This window comes from Gnatocerus cornutus, chromosome 9 (genome assembly GCF_029298725.1).
Source record: "Gnatocerus cornutus isolate USDA-ARS CGAHR chromosome 9, icGnaCorn1.1, whole genome shotgun sequence".
Classification (NCBI taxonomy): domain Eukaryota; kingdom Metazoa; phylum Arthropoda; class Insecta; order Coleoptera; family Tenebrionidae; genus Gnatocerus; species Gnatocerus cornutus.
In genome coordinates this window covers 14,288,537-14,307,210 of record NC_142241.1, presented here as the reverse complement: position 1 = coordinate 14,307,210, position 18,674 = coordinate 14,288,537, and the positions used below count along the sequence as shown (strand labels likewise).

At 37.8% G+C, this 18,674-nt stretch overlaps 3 protein-coding genes across 5 annotated transcripts in view; 2 read left to right on the top strand and 1 right to left on the bottom strand.

The window, feature by feature from the left end:
- The first annotated feature begins 311 nt into the window (after positions 1-311).
- On the top strand, positions 312-1,860 carry wap (DDB1 and CUL4 associated factor wap). 2 transcript variants are annotated; one of them, XM_088045137.1, is made up of 3 exons: positions 312-576; positions 628-916; positions 967-1,860. In XM_088045137.1, exons 2-3 carry the CDS (start codon positions 630-632, stop codon positions 1,724-1,726), a joined length of 1,047 nt encoding a protein of 348 aa, XP_087901263.1. In that variant the 5' UTR covers positions 312-576; positions 628-629; the 3' UTR covers positions 1,727-1,860. The 2 variants fall into 2 exon arrangements, with proteins under 2 accessions (XP_087901263.1, XP_087901262.1); XM_088045136.1 differs by having other exon boundaries at positions 317-916.
- Positions 1,861-1,873: 13 nt separating this feature from the next.
- On the top strand, positions 1,874-9,953 carry MetRS-m (Methionyl-tRNA synthetase, mitochondrial). The gene is made up of 7 exons (XM_088045133.1): positions 1,874-2,053; positions 2,168-2,457; positions 2,505-2,739; positions 5,734-5,998; positions 6,149-6,360; positions 6,409-6,603; positions 9,394-9,953. Exons 1-7 carry the CDS (start codon positions 1,960-1,962, stop codon positions 9,783-9,785), a joined length of 1,683 nt encoding a protein of 560 aa, XP_087901259.1. The 5' UTR covers positions 1,874-1,959; the 3' UTR covers positions 9,786-9,953.
- LOC148169068 (dopamine receptor 1-like) overlaps positions 9,776-18,674 on the bottom strand; it is a 37,131-nt gene continuing 28,232 nt past the window's right edge. For both annotated transcript variants that reach the window (XM_088045134.1, XM_088045135.1), the window contains 4 exons: positions 15,227-15,308; positions 14,661-14,970; positions 11,256-11,488; positions 9,776-11,034 (listed from right to left, as the gene is read on the bottom strand). In XM_088045134.1, coding sequence (XP_087901260.1) covers positions 10,412-11,034; positions 11,256-11,488; positions 14,661-14,970; positions 15,227-15,308 — 1,248 coding nt within the window. In that variant the 3' untranslated portion in view covers positions 9,776-10,411. The remainder of the gene's footprint in view (positions 11,035-11,255; positions 11,489-14,660; positions 14,971-15,226; positions 15,309-18,674) is intronic.

Sequence of the window (18,674 nt, the reverse complement as noted above, 5' to 3'; positions counted from 1 at the left end):
TCCTTAGTCCGTGCTTTTAATCCGAATAAATGGTAAGCTAAAGTAAGTAAGTAACTGATCAAAAGAACGGATGGGTGATCCCATTAAGCACTAAGATTTTAATTTTTTATTTAAGCCCAATAGATGACTCTGCCCTACTCCCGGTTATCTGTCATGTGTCAAACACAAAGATTGGCCCCACGCGCGAGGCCGGATAGACGAAAGTCTAGCTTTTTATGGAGGAGGCCGTGTTCACGCCTCCTCTCACCAGAGGACTAAACTTTTGTTTTTAAAACTTACAATTTTTGAATCAAAACCATTTGCAGAAATAAGGAAGAATGATAAAAAAACAACACCCTCGAATTAAACTAAATAAGTATAATTAAAAAAAAAACACAAACTCGACACTCTCCCTCTCCTCGTCGGCTAAGTTCGCGCCAGTGTTAGCCGTCAGCTGTCATCAATGTGTCAAACCTGTCAAACTATCGAAATAAACATGAATCTCTAATGAGAGAGGTGTTGGGGGCGCAAAAACGTTCGATTTTTTCTCGCTCGTGCACAAAAACATACAAATAATTATCAATCTTGCCGTGTGAGGTAAGGTGATGAGTTTTGTTACAGCCTCTCGTAACTACAAGAATATTGTAGAAATGGCACATTCCGGCGTAGTTCCGGCTGGTAAACGAAAAGAAATATACAAATATATAGCGCCATGGCCACTTTTCAGTATGAATTGGTCGGTGCGTCCAGACAAACGATTTCGTTTGGCTCTGGGAAGTTTTGTTGAAGAGTACAATAACAAAGTACAGATTGTGTCTTTAGATGAGGACAGTAGTGAGTTCTCGCCTAAAAGTACCTTCGATCATCCTTATCCCACGACGAAGATCATGTGGATTCCAGACAGCAAGGGGGTCTACCCTGATCTACTCGCCACAAGGTAAAATAATCACAGTTCTTAGCTGAGCCCCCTTTAACTTTGTGTTTCAGTGGAGATTACTTGAGAGTGTGGCGCGCAGGAGAGCCCGACACTCGCCTGGAGTGCGTTTTGAACAACAACAAGAACTCGGACTTCTGTGCCCCCTTGACGAGCTTCGACTGGAACGAAGTGGACCCCAACCTCGTGGGGACGTCGTCCATCGACACCACCTGCACCATCTGGGGGCTGGAAACCGGCCAGATCATCGGACGCGTCAATTTAGTCTCTGGACACGTCAAAACCCAATTAATAGCCCATGACAAGGAGGTCTATGACATCGCGTTTTCACGAGCTGGGGGCGGCAGAGACATGTTCGCTTCCGTTGGGGCTGACGGCTCCGTCCGCATGTTTGACTTGAGGCATTTAGAACATTCGACAATAATCTACGAGGATCCTGCCCATACGCCGCTTTTGAGACTCGCGTGGAACAAACAGGACCCCAATTATTTAGCAACGATCGCGATGGATGCTTGCGAAGTTATTATTTTGGACGTGAGGGTCCCTTGTACCCCCGTGGCGAGACTCAACAACCACAGAGCGTGCGTTAATGGGATTGCGTGGGCCCCACATTCAAGTTGCCACATTTGTACAGCTGGAGATGACCACCAAGCGCTTATTTGGGATATCCAGCAGATGCCCAGAGCGATTGAAGACCCCATTTTGGCGTACACAGCTGCTGAGGGAGAAGTCAACCAGATTCAGTGGGGCGCAACGCAACCGGATTGGATCGCAATCTGCTACAATAAGTGTTTAGAGATATTAAGAGTTTAAAGACTTTATTTGGACGTAATTTAGGCAATATTTATCTATAGTCGGCATTCTTCATCGTATTTATTTTAAGTTCATATCCACGATTTGTAATACCTATTAGTTTTACAATAAAACTGGTATTTCATATTTAAGAAGAGCTTTAATTTAGCCGAGACGCGAACCTGAGTTGATTGAACAAAGTTAGGTTAAGTCGCATCGTGCTGAATTTTCCCCATAAAAAAAAAGTACAAGAAATGAGCGCCCGGGGAATCACCTTCGTGCGACGACAGAGTTCAACCCCCCTGTCATCGTTTTTCGTGACGACCCCCATTTACTACGTAAACGCGAGTAAGTTTTCCTAACCTCAAACTGTCAGTGTCAAATTTAAACAGCCCCTAAATTACCACCGGGGGACAAAACGGGGCTCAATTTTAAGAACTTTTGAAAGCAGCGGCATTTCAGATCCCCACATCGGTCATTTATACAGTTCCGTAATTGCGGATGCTGTGTATAGATGGCGACTCATATCCACCCCCGAAGAAACGGCGCGAACTTTGAAATTTTCAACAGGGACTGATGAACACGGCTCGAAAATCCAACAAGCCGCCATGAAGAACAACGCAACTCCTTCGGAATATTGTTCGAGGGTGTCGTCACAATACAAGTCGTTGTCGGAGCGTTTCAGTATCAACTACACTGATTTTATCCGCACGACTTCGAAGGAACATGAACGTGCGGTTCATAAGTTCTGGGTTTGTCTTTCCTCTTTTGTGCTCTCGGGGTTTATTTGAAGTTTTAGAATGTTTTAAAACGGAATAACAAGATTTTCTCCTCGAAATATGGGGGCTGGTACTGTGTCTCCGACGAAACGTTCTTAACGGAAACGCAATTGAAAGAAAAAATCGGACCGGACGGTCGTAAAACAATTATTTCCGGCGAGAGCGGTCATCCGGCTGAATGGATTGAGGAAGTGAACTATATGTTTCCGCTTCGATCTTTGCAAGATGATCTTAAATATTGGATCAAAAGAAACGGTAAGTATTACAATTGCGAGAAAAATGTCATTTAGATAAATCTTCCGATATAAAAGGGGCGACGTAAAAGGTGTCTCAATAATAAATGAACTTATCGTTGATGTATTGACGCCTTTTTGTATCTGCCGACTTTGATAAAAAGGTATTAAGACGGAGAGGAGGAGTGTGGAGGGCAGGATCATTAATTTTAAGGAAAAAATTGATACAAATTGAAAGGTCGAGATGGGATTTCGAGATCTTTTCTTGTTTACGCGCGGAGACAGGGCAGGTTTACAAGGAAAATTGAGGATCTTTCAATTTATAATCCTCGATATCTACATAAATAGATTTGCGGATAGTTCGTCCCCTTGAAAAATCATCCCCCGCAAATTTATCCCTGAAAGCTTTGTTTACATGCGCTGGAATAATAAGAACATCAACTGCACGTACATACAATAAAAATATAATTCGTTTTTTATAATTTATTATCTGCATAGGGTCTGGCAACAATTCCCTAAAATTATCATTAATAATAATTTATTTGTTGTCATCGTGAGAGTTTAAACAACCAGTACTTATTTTATTAATACATATTGCAGGAAACTAATGCGCTCATTCAAAGTTATTTTTTAGATTTTTTTTGCATCTGATCATTAAAATGTTTTTCTTAATATACAGGATGTCTCAAAATTAGCGAATTCCGAATTCAGAGCGCGGTGGGGAAAACCCAGTGGTACCCGTAAATACTTAAAAAAAAATTTTTTCGCACTTCCTGAAGAAGATGTAAGCACTTTCATTTTGTTCAATGCGACAACATTGCAAAACTCACATCCTGATGACCTATCTTATGATTTCTATTTGTATTCCTTAGATACGTTCAAAATGTCATAACTGACATTGTCAAGTAATGTCAATTTTGCCACTTTTAAGCAGCTTGCTCACTAAAGAAAAATGCACATCTAACTGACGACTCAAGTTTCGTGTGCTAATTTTTGGATCGTTGCGGTAAGCGGCGAGAATCTGCTTTTCCATGTGTGGAATCATTATAATGCTTGTGTGTCCAGCGACAAAAGACTCCTGAAATTGGCTGACGCAGTCGATTGGGCTATCGCTCATGGTATAGGCGAGCAGCTACCACAGATCTGTTATCTAATGCCTCCAAAACCAAACACATGTCTGCGTATTCAGTATTTGAATCAAATTTTTAGCGGGGTGAGCCAAGCCCGGATTAAGAAAATTTGAGGCCCGGGGCTAAATTCCAAAAGAGGACCCATCGATAAAATTATGCAAAGAAAGCCTTACGTAGATTTGTATTTTTTTCAATTTTTATAGCAATTTTTACGTGGCAAGGGGCCCCTGGGAAAGTGGGGCTCGGTGCTACAGCACCCTTAGCCCCCCCCTTAGTCCGGACTTGGGGGTGACAGATTTTGACAAAATTTATAGTTGCCTGCATCCATAGTAACAGACTGATTTCTAGCCACGTTGCCGATCCATTTTTAAGAAAAATTACAAAAATTTAAGATTTTTTTTACACCGAAGTAAAGCAAATTCTTTTAGAAATTTTTTTACTATATTATTATCCACAATCATCTACACCGTAAATAACAATAAACACTGTAATTTTTACCCTGCATTTGAAGAAAATGCAGTTCAAAAAGTGCACATTCAGATCAATGTATCTTTGTGGGGAAGTCCCGAATCTTTATTTTTTTTTTTTCATATTTGAACTAATGAAGTGATTCTCTACAACGCTCTGAACTCGGAATTCGCGAATTTACTACTTTTATGTAATTTTTCATTTTGGCGGCACGGGCAGAGTTTAAAAGTTAAAAATTCATTTGCAGATGTTTGTTCTTAAAAAGAATTTTTTTTTCGATTATTGAAAATAATTTCGAATATTTTTCACACAACAATAATAATTATTTAATTCTTCGTCAGACTCTTATTAATTTGTAATGCGTCTTTATCGCATGCTAATATTGCATTTTTTGTTTGTCTGCTCTCTAAATGTTTGTATTTATCAGTGACAATTTTATTGTATTTGATTTTTTTAATTGTAATAAAACGATTTTTCTTAGTATATAGCTACCTTGTGTTGCAGATATGAATTTTAAGTTAAATTATTAATCACATTTTTCAATTATTATCAAAGATCGCACCTGTCAAAGTTACGAAATTTTATAGACAAATTTTGATTTTAAGTTAGTTCTTCACATAAAAAATTCTAAAATTCTTATTTCTTGTTTTAAAATTTCATAATTTAATACACTTAATAAATATCTTCAAAGGAGTAAATCTACCAAATTTGACTATTTTAACTTTAAAACTGTAGGAGTTACGAAATTGAATAGACAACCTTTGATTTTGAAATAGGCCTAAAATTGTAAAATTCTTACTTCTTGCTCTAAAATTCTATAATTTAATACACTAAATAAGCACCCTGAAAGTAGTAAATGTACCAAATTTGGTTGTTCGAACTTTAAAACTGTCGAAGTTACGAAATTTTATGGACTAATTTTGATTTTGAGTTAGTCCTGCATATGAAAAATTTTAAAATGTTTATTTCTTATAAAATTCTATGATTAAATACACTTAATAAGCATCTTAAAAATAGTGAATCTTCCTAATTTGAATGTTCTAACTTAAAACTGTCGAAATTACGAAATTTTATGGACAAATTTTGATTTTAGGTTAGTTTTACATATGATAAATTCTAAAATTCTTACTTCTTTAATTATTATCAAAGATCGCACCGGGACGAATTAAACTGGGGGCAAATTGCCTTGGGGCGAAAGAACCCGGGACGAATTGTCGGGGACGAACTGATCGTATCCCACACAAATAAATGTTGTTCAAAACGCGTTAATAAAGTGGCCCATTACTCCCTCATTTGAGGCAGAAAAACTACCCTACAACTCATTGGATAAAATGTTGTATTATATCAAGCTAGACTTTTGCCAGCTGCATTTTATCGACTTTAACGGCCCTGCCCCACTTTCCGGGTTTGCATTACAGAGCAAGTCGTCAGACCAGCAAAGTTTCGAAAGATCCTGTTGGATATGGTGGAAGGCGCCCCTTTGCCAGACCTTTCAATATCGAGACCTTCTTCCCGAGTGCACTGGGGCATACAAGTACCCGACGACGAAACTCAAACGGTTTACGTGTGGTTGGACGCTCTCGTCAACTATTTAACCGCCGCCGGATATGCTGAAGATGACGGAATAAGTTTCCGGGAAATTTGGCCGCCGAACGTTCAAGTCATCGGAAAGGACATACTTAAGTAAGTTAGGGTGACATTGAAAAACAGGTACGGACTCGAAGGAGAGTAATTAAGGAACCGACTTGCAAATGAAGCAAAAAGTGACCTACCGCTAATCTAATTTCTCTACTCCGGCTCTGGAACTCCAGGACACTTATTAATTCTTGTTAGGTTCCACGGCATTTATTGGCCCGCTTTTCTCCTCGCTGCCGGCCTAGAGCCCCCTTCTACCCTCTTGTGTCACTCGCATTGGACTGTGGACGGCGAGAAAATGTCGAAATCGAAAAACAACGTCGTTTGTCCGTTCCAGAGGAGTGAAATTTATACGAACGAGGGCCTCCGCTACTTTTTATTACGCGAAGGTGTCGCCCACAGTGATGGCAGTAAGTCTTTAGTTTATGATTCAAAGAAAAACTGTGTTCCTCCTCGAGATTACAGCGACACCAAACTGATCCGCATCTTGAATTCGGAATTGGCCGATACTCTCGGAAATTTATTGAGTCGGTGCTGCGGAACTGCCCTAAATCCTCAACAGACGTTTCCAGGGATCGAAGACGATGCCTTGAGGAAGGTGGCTGAGCTGGACGTGACGAAGAAGTTAATTGAACACGTCAGGATGCTGCCAGGTGAGTGATTAGCTTTCTTCGGGATTATTTATTGTCGTCTAAACAGGGAAATTTCCGGCCGAAAGTTTGTGCAACTGACTTAGGTTGCAAATGTCCACCCAAGGTCACAAATTTTTATCGTCTAATTTGTTCTTGTTGCAATGGCGGTGTGCATTGGATTTTAGGGTACAAAAGACGATTGTGTAAATTCTGTTAATGTTATGTGTCGAAATTCAATTTGTTTCTTACCGTTTTTAACAGCAGTCGCATTTGAGCGGAATTTCACTTCACTAGGAACCTCTGTTCTTTATGAACTTGCATTAATTATAATTAGGTAACCTTAATTCACACCACATTACGTCAAAATTAAGAAATGTCAAATTCTGGGAATAATGATACCAACCTTGTCATCTTAAAATCTCCCAAGCTGATGTATCAAGATTTCAACTTTAAATAAAAAAATAACTGTCAAAGGATACATTTGCAACCTGAACCAACTAATTCCATTTGTGGCTCAGTTTCCAAACTGAATTAATGAGGTGGGAATAAGAATAAAAGCTTTTCCCGGCGCATCCACCATTTTTGTAACGTCAAATATAGGTTGCAAGTGTCGCCCAAAGTTACAAATTCTAAAAATTACATTATGTAATTCTTATTGCAAATGTTGCAATGGCGGGTTTTGGGGTACAGTATGTTAGTGTAATGTGTGGGAAATAGATTTGGTTGTTTGAAACAGCAGGGAATTTCACTTCATTTGAAACATGTTTACAAACTTGCATTAATTAATTAACAGGAAATCTCATGTCAAAATGGCAAACGCCAAATTCTGGAGGCCAATGCTGCCAGCCTTATCGTCTCAAAAATTCTAAATCTAATTCATCAAGATTCCAACTTTAAATACAAAAAATAACTGGTAAAGTGAACATTTCTAACCTAAGCAATCGCATGTGAGGAAAATTTCATTTCATTTGGGACATGTCTAAAGACTTGCACTAATTAATTACGTAATCTTGATGCACGGCAACATTGGCAAATGTCAAATTCTAGGGGAGCAATGATGCCAACCTTGTCATCTTAAATTTTTTGAAGCTAATTCATTAAGATTCCAACTTAAAGAAAAATAACTGTCAAAGTGGATATTTGCAACCTAAACCGACTGTAATTTCGGTTTACAGCTAATTTTATTTTGTTCAGTGGTGAAGTTTTTTGGCAATGAAAGATAAGTGGGGCCACAAATCAAATAAATCGTAGTGAATTCTATACAGTAATGGCCAAAATAATCGTTGGTTTGAGGCTACGATAAGATATACAGGGTCCGGCAACACTTGTGTCCACCCCCAAAATCGTCTTTAATTTTAAAGATAAAATTTTGAAAATTTGCATACGCTCACAGTTGACAAAGCTCTAGAAGCTGACGTAAAAATTTGTTTTTTATCACTGATAGTTTTGGCGTCGCGACGCCTTAAAAATGTAATTGTTAGGTAATTGTGAGGGTTTGTGATATCAACCCCTAATTTAATTTTTTTTTCAATATAAATATGTTAAAAATATCTGAGTTATTATTTTAGATTCAATGCAAATTGTCTTCAAAATTTGAGGAAAAAATGCTGTTTTATCAAGTTAGTTTCCAATTTTATTATGTCAAAATTGGGAACTACGTATACACCCATCTGTCAACATCTTGTGTCACAAATGACATCTATTCTTTGGCTCGCTTTAGATTGTAACAAAAGTCTTACTTGGTGAAATTGTCACTTTGTCGATGTTAATTAACGATTTCTGGTGTCCATAAAGTGCAACATGCCCGTGGTAATCAAAATTAACCTTTATAAAAGTGAGTGAAGTGACTTGTGAAATTTTGGTGTAAACGTAGATTGCCGCTGCACTGTCATAATTTTGAAAACTAACTTGATAAAGCAACGTTTTTTTCGCAAATTTTAAACACAATTTGCATTAGATTTAAAATAAAAACTCAGATATTTGTACCACAGTTATGTTGAAATAAAATTGAATTCGCGTATATTTCCGCAAAAACTCAAAAATCGCTAAAAATTATACTTCTTAGGCGTCGCGACGCCAACCAAACCGTGATAAAAAAACAAATTTTTACGTCAGCTTCTAGAGCTTTGTCAACTATGAGCGTATGCAAATTTTCAAAATTTTATCTTTAAAATTAAAGACGATTTTGGGGGTGGACACAAGTGTTGCCGGACCCTGTATAGAGTGCACACAATACTACAGAACGTGTGTATATTTTTAAAAGCGTGAATTTACTGCATATTAAAGCGTTATGTCATCAAAATAGTGGTTTTCCACAGTACTTGGCCTTGCATTATTGATATATTGGCAGCACTGTTATCTACATGTCATTGTTACCAACATACTTTAATCAAACCACACTTTGAATTAATTTATTTTCGAAGTAAATATATTCAAGGAAGCCAACTAATTTCAATAGTGCTGACCTTGTTGGTTTTTCTTTTTGTTCGCCGCGATAAGATCGGGAGTCTAGTTTGGGTCGTGCATTTAATTCCTCGCCGATCACATCGCTCACCTGTTTTGTAATAAGAGTGTATATCACCTCTAATATCCATCAGCTATGTAAACAAGTTAAGTTTTAATCATGCAATAACCGAAGCTTGCGTTAACTCTCGATGCCGTAATTGAACTTTCAGTGTCGATAAAACAATTTACCTCACTCCGTCCAAACAATCGGAACTCAATACGTGTCTAGCAAGATAAAACGGAAATCACGCCGAAAGTTACAATCTTTTCACATTCTGATACCATTTCCTCTTGTTGATTTTTCAGATGTGTGCACGAGCCATTATTCAGAGTTTAACTTCTATAAAGTAGTGGACAGCGTAATAGCGACTCTTCATCAGGCGAATTTGTTCTTTGAAACTTTAAAGCCTTGGGAGCTGAAAAAAGATCCGAGCAAGTCGGAGGAGTTGAACGTCGTCTTGCATTTAACTTTGGAAAGTTTGCGGGTTTGCGGGATATTACTGCAACCTATTATTCCGAATATAGCTGGTAGCTTGTTAAATAAGATCAATGTAGAAAAAGAGAAGAGGCATCTTAGCGATACGAAGAACCTGTCCTGGGACCGAACCTTTGGTCAGACCGACCTGGGAAAGGATAAGACTGTCTTGTTTAAGAGGATTTTACTCGAAAGCGAGAAAAAACGCTCAAGTAGATCGTAGTTTATTTTTTAATTTATGTACAGTAACAATGATTGTAACATCGATAGAGGGTATAAAACATCCATTTCTATACAATAGAGCTCTGGATAGAAAGTTACATCCATTTAGGTATTTACAGAGTGTCTACACAGATATGCGTTCTAATGAGCGAATAAACGCTGAAATTGTCTTGTTTCAGTTATTTATGAAAACCCTGTCTCGTTAGTCTATTTGGGGTCCGAACAGCCCAGTGCACGCGACCAAACTTGTGGTGCAAATGAACAAAAATACACCCAATTATTGCAAATCATGTCGTAGCAGCAGTTTCGACCAATAAAAACCACACATTTGAGAAATTTGACAGTGTTCGAGTAATAACCCGACATACGTGCAAATTTTTTTTCTTCATTTGCACCACTAACTTTCGCGTGCACCACGAAGAGGTCACTGTTTGGAGACTAGAACATATCACAACCTGATTTAAGTATTGCTACTCGACGAAGATATGGCTCGATCACGTGATAAAATGTCCATTAAGCCATGAAGAAGTCCTCCACGTCTACATCTACATGATGATGAACCCACAGCCATGTTGAAATGAAGAATATTGTTTAAACCATCGTGTCTTGCAGATGGTCGCAGTCCTGTCAAATAGCGCTGACGCCTTCTCCGAAGAAGTCTCGCTCAGCCGAATTGACTCTAGTGTGATGCACGGACTCCGTGCTCAAATGCTCGCTGGAAAACTCCCCAAAAGAACCGTTCCTTCTTGCATTCACTATAACCGTTTTCGTTCCGTAATCCGTGACGAACTTGTCGTTGGTGTTGAGAGCCACTGATTGATAGCCACACTTGCACCAATCGGGGTAATGCGCCGTTAGAATTCTTTTGAAAGCCTCCCGGAATTCGGTGTTGAAGATGGAATAAATGATGGGATTGAAGGCAGAGTTGGAGTAGCCCAACCACGTCAGGATCTTGAAGGTGATGTCGGGGATACACGTCTTGCAGAAAGCGGCAACGATGTTGATGCAGAAGAACGGAACCCAGCAGATGAGGAACACGCCCATGATGATGCCCACGGTGACGGCGGCTTTGTGGTCGCTGACGTGGTACGGAGAACTGTGGTGGTTATGCAGGTGGATGTGCAGGGCTTTGTTCTTCTGTTTCATGCTTTTCTTGGGGTTGGTGGCGTCGGGGATGTCGATGGGGCGCGTGATGGCTCTGATGTTCTTCACGTGCTTCTGGGCGTAGCAGTACAGGCGGCAGTAAATACCTGTATAAAAAAACTGGAATTATTGACGTGCTCTCAAACTCCATTTACTTGTCTCGCCGGAGAGTTATTACCATTTATATTACTCCACTTCTTGCTAGCGAGACCATCAACATTGCAAGGATTAAATTACCTCTCCAGGTGTGCCGGCGCGTACTTTAAAATCTCAATTGTCTGTCTGCAATTTTGATGGTCTGCGCTTTTACATTTCCGATCTGTCTTACCGATCATGACAATACAAGGAACGTAGAATGAGATGCAACTTGAGACGACGGCGTAAGTTGGAGTGAGATCTAGAGCGCAAGTCGGATAGTTCTGGCCCCCGGCATTGTACACGAGAGGTTGTGGGGGTCGGTGCAACTCCAGCGAAATGGGAACGAACGATATAAGCGCTGCCAGAAGCCATATTGTTGCTATTGTTCCTAAAGCCACTCGTCTTGTCACCCACCTTCCATATCTGGAAGCACACGAGGGAGCGGTTAGCGATTTCAGGGATTTTTGGATTTGCACAATTCGCTGCTTTCATTTTAATTTAGTTTTATGAAGATAATAACTTTGAATCATTTATGTGTGTTTTATTTACCTGAAAACGTGAATATTTAAACGTTCGTTTATTTTCAAATTAATTTCCAATCGACAAACAAAAATGAAATCGCTGGCCATTGCTAAAAATGGTGGATGCGCCGGTTTGTCGACCGATAATTAGCTGGAATTGTTTCAATAACTAAAAGTTAATTGAATTGGAAATTGTCATAATTAATAGTGAAAATAATAATTGAAAAACACTCTAAACACCAAAGCTAGCGATACCAAAATCTTGTAATTAATCTAAATCTAGAACTTTGTCTAAAAACTTGGTAACTTACATAAGCTGACTGCTAGACACGATGATTAAATTATGTGTCGTTTTAGAGTTGCTTCGTTATTAAACAACGTCTAAAATTGGAGCAGAAATTGTCAGGACTTATTAAAAGCGAAAAACATTATTTAAGCAACAATTAGGACCAGTCATCCGACAAAAAATAGTTAAAATACAACTTAATTAAGTGCTCCAAAGTGTTATTTTAACGTTTTTTCAGAAAAACATTTGATGTTTTTATTTAGGAACATTTTCCACAGTTAAGTTGGTGACACGTCAGAGAAACGTCATATTGGATTAACCGCATAGTTTTGACAGGGTTGCCAACTGACAAAACTGTGGTTTAATGAGTTTCTTAAAACAGTGCTGTAATGAATATTTTCCTAATTTTGCGATTTTCCTGCCCGAAAAGTAACCTATTTTTCCAGGAGCTAGATTTATGGGCCCTTCTTCCCAGCAGGTGTGAATTTCGAACTTAATTAATCGCAGGTGCGTCTCGCTGTACTAACCAGAAAATATTCAGAGAGAAAACCAAAGTTTGAATAACAATTCGTCGACAAAAAACTTTTCACTCTCGTAGGTTAACAATGAAAAATGGAAACGTTGTACAAATCGCATTTTCCTTTGACTCATCATCGTAATAAAACGGTTGGGTTTTCTGTGTAATTATCTCAAAGGGGTTATTACGGTTGAGATCTGCTTTATTTTAAATTTTCAGAGTTGGCAGTACGGGTTAAGGTGTTGGCAGATAATGGGGGCGACGACGGAAAAAGTGTCTGTGAGATGAAGGGAAACAAAATTAAATTTTGATTGTGTTATTGAAATTAAAATCGGGCGATTTCATTATTCCTGCTTTAAATATTTCATTTGTGGACTAAAAACTGGAAAATCTGCATGAAAATTTACGCAAATATCGCCATATTTATGCATTATACGTATTATTCTAAAATGTATAATTTATTTTTAAAAATATGGAGACAGTTTCTCAATAATTTCTTTTTCCAATTGTCATAAAAACAACATTTTTCTAATTTGGTAACTATTTGACTCATTTAGGGAAATTTTATGTTAATCAAACAATTGAAAATTACTTAGTTTAAATTTATTATTGACAGAATTGACTTTTATGCAGTGATGCCAACTAGCAAAATAAAACCAACTATTCAAAATGTCACGTTTAACTGCCTAGACTTTAAAAAGATGATTTTTTTGTCGCAAATGAGTATCACAAATGCCATGAAAAATGGCGGAGGCGCACAATAGTATTTTTTCGGTCGCCGTCATTTTTTAACGTTTTTGTTTTGTTTTTGTTTAACGGCTGGTATCTGGCATGTTATAATTTGCTGCCCTGCGTTGTCACTATTGAAACTTTCAAAACACGAAAATAAATTTTGAAAATCTAAATCAAATTTATTTTAGGATACCAACCGTTAGACAAAAAATAACTAGTTTTGTTTTGAAGGCCTAGGCCACTAAATGTCGGTTTTTGGCATGTTTAGATACCTCCAAAAACGGTAAAAAAGGACGGCGGCTTAAAAATTACTATTAATACCTACAACCGTGCTGTAAAGCAGCAATTACGTCACTCATTTTTGTTGTGAAATCAACTATTGTGTAACGAAAAAAAAAAGTTGTGTAATGTACTCCTTACTGAACTAGTGCTGTAATGGAGATACAAGGTGTTTATAAATGTTTCTAGCATCAAGGTAGGCTCTGGGATTCTTGTCGTACACCATTTTGCCGCTTTGTTTTCATAGTGAATATGACTATCTTGAAAATTATTTATAATGTTATTTACGTTAATGACGTTTCAGTTACAGTTTTGTGTCCAATTTTTTGATTTTCAGGTTTTAAACCAGAACTAGAACAGTTTATTTCTCAAAACTTACTTTGCTCCATGTTTGAGGTTAACTGCAAATGTCAGTTGAAAAATCGAAACCCACATTTGTAATGAGCGGCAAATTTCTTTGACATTTCATAGCCACCCTTGATGCTAGAAACATTTATAAACACCTTGTACCTAATAAGACTACGATTTTTAGTAACATTTAACTTATTCAAAAATTTAGTGCACCTATCAAACCTGTCAAGTTGTAATAGTTATTTACGTGTAAAGGGCGGAAAGAGATAAATTACGCCCACAAACGAAAGTTGAAAAAAAATTGTCCGGTTTTTGACACTTTTGTGACACTTTTTATTATTATTTTACTGCCCAGGGGACTTTCAGTAGTTTATACGGCCTGCTGAGCGTTGTTCAGGAAAAATTTGCATTTTTGTAGTCGTCAGCGGTCGTAAATAAAATAATATACACACCTCGTTAAAAATAATATGTTAAAAACGAGTTATATAAAAGTCGTATTAAAACACGGGTTGAGGTTTTCAGTTATTTTTCCCTTATTTGTATATTAAAAAAGCTTAATCGTTGGTGTGGTAACGAAGCTATTAACGCATTAAAAAGAATGCGGAAATAACTTTGTTAGAACATCAGATTAGGAAAATTTTCATTTTTTCATAAAGCGTGACAAATTTCTTTAGAATCCATCCGCTGTGAAACTATGCAAGATCCGGGGCAACTCTTGAGCTCGGTTTTAATGTACTCCTCCCATCACATCTCAATATCCAAAGTACGCATCTCTTTGTGTTTATATTGAATATAAACATAAATCCCGCTTCCATTCGTCGAGGTAATGGGTTTTCCCCGAAATTTTTCGTCACAATGCTCTCACATAATAAATAAATTTATATGCATCCCTTACATCTAAACCCTTACCTCAGGGGGTCTTTAATATGAATGTATCTATCTAGTGAAATAGCACACAGGTTTAATATGCTTGCTGTCGAACACATGACGTCGAAGGCCACCCAAGTGTCGCAGAATTGGGCACCGAAGATCCAATAACCGAGAATGTCGTTGACACCGGCGAAAGTCATCACCAAAGAGGCGACGAAGAGGTCGGCGATGGCGAGGGACGCTAAGAAGAGGTTGCCGATGCGTCGGAGGCCGCGGTCGGTGTAAATCGCCACGCAGACGAGGATGTTGCCGGCGACGGACAGGAAGATGAGCAAAGAAAGGAACGTACCTGAAAAAGAAAATTCTTACATTTCCACAACGCGCTGCCTCGAGCCCTCTATTAAAACACATCTTATTCTCCTTATTTTTACCACTTCGCATTTATCCCCATTCCCTAGGGAGCTAATAAAAGTCCTGTTGACAATATTCGCGCGTTTCCTGCGGTTGTTTGATTTGTATCACAGTCTCATATTAAAAATTTCCATATAAATTGTCTCTTTTACGCTTAACATTTTAATTACAACCGAAGCTTAAATATGCCTTACCCACTATCAAAATCGACATCATGGTGACCGGATCCTGGTCTTCCGGGATTTCATTTTCCAGGTCTGTCTCATTGATGGTCACCTGAAATAAATCAAAATCCTCTTAAAATCTCATTACGAATTCCCTGTTTGCCAACTTCTCCAAGACAAATTCATCCTACTAATTATGGATACTTTAAGTGATTTTTTCCGGGAAAGTCAGCACGTCTCTAATGATGCAACGTCGCCATGATCTTCACCTTTTTATTTGAGCACATTACCGGAAACTTTATATGTCATTTAATACATGCCTGGAGATGCTACTTCCGGAAATTTTAAAGAATTTCAAGTCGCGACACCGAACTGAATTATTAATGCGCACTTTCGGGTTTTATCTCCTCCAACATTTTACAAGTTTGAGATGGATGCTCGGTTTTTATAGTGCAAGAATGTTGTAGATTTGTGTTCGGGGCTCTTGTTTCAACGAACAATTTAGAAGAGACTTCCTGATGAAAATTTCAAGATCAGCTTTCTCTCGCGAGATTTTCACAACTCTGAGGTACAAACAAAGAAACTTTTTTAAATTGAGGTAAAAAACTTGCTAATTCATTGCGAATAATTGTTTTAGAAGCAGTTCAGCGCCTCCACCATTTTTCCTGGAGGGAGTTTTTGTAGGCGCCAAATTTAAAATGCGGATCTGTGATTGGTCGATTCCGATTCTGCGGAATGTCAAACAAGGACTGTCACCAAATGGTGAGAAAAAGCTGGTTTTTGTAATTTTTATTTTAAATTAGCAAATATTTTATTATAATTTTATGTTTTTCATTATTATATTTTGTGATTACAGTTAAGGTTACAAATTTTGAAAGTGCCGGATTTTAGGGTACAAAAGACGATCGCGTGAGTCCTGTCAATGCAATATGTCAAAATTTAATTTATTTATTACCGTTTTTAAACATCAGTCGCATCTTAGAGGAATTTCACTTCATTTGCACCATCTTTAACGATTCGCACTTATTAATTACACAGCTAATTTCATGTCAACGACTCGCACTTATTAATTACACAGCAAATTTCATGTCAAAATGGCAAATGTCAAATTTTGGGAGTCAATGATGCCAACCTTGTTACTAGCTAAGTGTTATAGAGTGTAGAGCCATCTATGAATCAAAATTGGCATCTATCCATTGCAGGTATCTAATTTATCCCTTTGAAATCCTGCTAATTTCTAGGATTGCTTCTTTGTAAATGACGTATAAATCTTTTTCTGGTTTAGAAAATTTCCCATTTCGGGGTTTAAATAAATGAAATTTAAAGAAATTAGGATAAGATGGGACGTAACAGGCTTTCCACGTTATAAAATCCCAGCAAAATCTAATTTTTGTGATGTCAACCCCCAATTCCAAATTTTCTTTTACAGGTTTCTGGTGAAGTTTGCAGGGATTTTATAACAATGGCCCGAGATTATTTGTAAAGTTTGGAGCATGAAATCTTATCACAGTTTTTATAGTTTTAATATAATTTTATTTTCCGAGTCTGTGTGCGCTTTTTGGTATAACTCGTCGAAAAATAAAGGAAAGTCGTTATTTATAATACAGTTCATTATGTTTTAATGGCCAGTTTCTGTTTCCGACGTAAAATACATCGTGTCGTCAACAGATGCATACAATTTTCCTTGTATAAATTCGGTCCGTCAATTGAACACAACAAATTACAACATTAGTCCAAGTTTGGCACTTGCTCGTTCCACTTTTAATCATCGATCTCCCAGTGCCATAAAATAGCCTTTAATGTCGCCCTTGGAAGCAATGAAATTTGTCATTTCGAAGTTATCCCTCGATATTTATTAGAAGACTAGAGGAGGTGACGCGAGTTCAATCTCCACAATTCCTGCTTTTAAAACAAAAAGACTCCAACTATTTAATCAAAAACGTCGAAAACACGTGCGGTGATTGATGATTTATCTATCGTCTTATTTAAATCGGGGCTTTTTCAAAGGCTTAATGAAATCCCGCTTTTGTGACCCGTGTTTTTCATAATCCAAATGAGAGGCTGAAACAAAAACGGTTTTGTTGGTTCTGGAAATTATATAGAACTGTGAGAATTCGATGGAATTATTTCCTTGTTGTTAGAGCTCCCTTTATTAAGCTCAGAGTAAACGAGGGTGGTAATATTTTGATTATAATAACACAAATTATTGTTTCTTCGTTCTAAGATGTCTTGGCTTTTGTTGGTTTGTCAAGTGATGAAATTTTAAACAAATGGGGGTACTTTGATGATAGCGTCTTTGTCTTAAAAATGAACTAAACAAGTTTCCAGCATTGAAAAATGAACTACACAACGGGAGGTTTCTCTGATGTGAAATATGATGTTTATTGTCCTGATGTTCAGACGATTACAAAGGAACCAGAAAAAATAACTTTACAGGCATTCTCACTTTTATTACACAAAGAAGAGTTCTGACAAGAAGTATTGTGGTACAATCCATCATAAAACACCGGTGGAATGTTGCCCAGCCTATTTATTTTACATTTTTAGTGTAAAAAAATTAAACGCCTGTTGAGTAGGCAACCAGTAATACACCGACCCCCTCTAAATTAATAACGCGCCTATAAAATTCCCACAGCATCTCAACCCTGCATTTCCTCTAAAAACCTTCAAATCCTGCGTGCTTTTTGTGGAAATCTTTTTATTAACCGATTTTTTGCGCCCCGACTGGGAATTAGGGCAGTGACTTTTTTTCCCTCATGTTTATGTTGGTACTGAAATTCCTCGGTGACAGTGGTAAATGTGAAAGTGCAAGCGTCTTTTGGATAAGAATCGGTGAGTTTTTCTCAATTTATCTCAGATTTTTCCACAATTTGCACGTTCTGAATCAATATGTCGCATTTTTCATCGTCAGCATAAATGCATTTCAAGGAATGCGAGGTTCTATGAAAGGCGCTTCAGGTTTGGAACTTTTATGAAAACTGATCGAGTTGTGGTGTAAAAATCGATCTAAAAGCAGTTTTCGTTTATTTAGAGTCTTTTTCCCACATTTTATGTTGAGAACCTGCAATAACGCGAAAATTTGCGCGTTTGTGCATTGGTGTGAATTGCACCGGCACAGCCACCTAGTGTTTATTATTCTGTATACTGACGGCGAGTTTTGGCTGCATTGTTTAAATAAGGCTCAAATTTTCGAGAGAACAATCATGTTTGTTAGCAATACAGAGTTGGCTTTTGTGCGGTGTGAAGTTGGAGCGACACCGCCACCTGCGCTGATTTCAATTTTTTTAGTTTCTTGCTCCAAATTCTTGATTAATTGAGGCTAAATTCACACATGTCAGAAAACAACTCAAGTTCGAACTAAACTCGGATTTTTCTGTAAACTGTAGTTTGACTCCGCCCACATTTCTAGCCAATTGAATTTTCGCTAATTAGTTAGTTGGGTATACTCGGTTTTTCCTAACTTCGATTTTTTCGCCCA

Coding starts and splice junctions, on each gene's coding strand:
- MetRS-m (XM_088045133.1), top strand. CDS start 1,960: ATGAGCGCCCGGGGAATCACCTTCGTGCGACGACAGAGTTCAACCCCC. Junction 2,054..2,167: donor CATTTACTACGTAAACGCGA/GTAAGTTTTCCT, acceptor GCGGCATTTCAG/ATCCCCACATCGGTCATTTA. Junction 2,458..2,504: donor GTGCGGTTCATAAGTTCTGG/GTTTGTCTTTCC, acceptor TTGAAGTTTTAG/AATGTTTTAAAACGGAATAA.
- wap (XM_088045136.1), top strand. CDS start 585: ATGAGTTTTGTTACAGCCTCTCGTAACTACAAGAATATTGTAGAAATG. Junction 917..966: donor CCTGATCTACTCGCCACAAG/GTAAAATAATCA, acceptor TTTGTGTTTCAG/TGGAGATTACTTGAGAGTGT.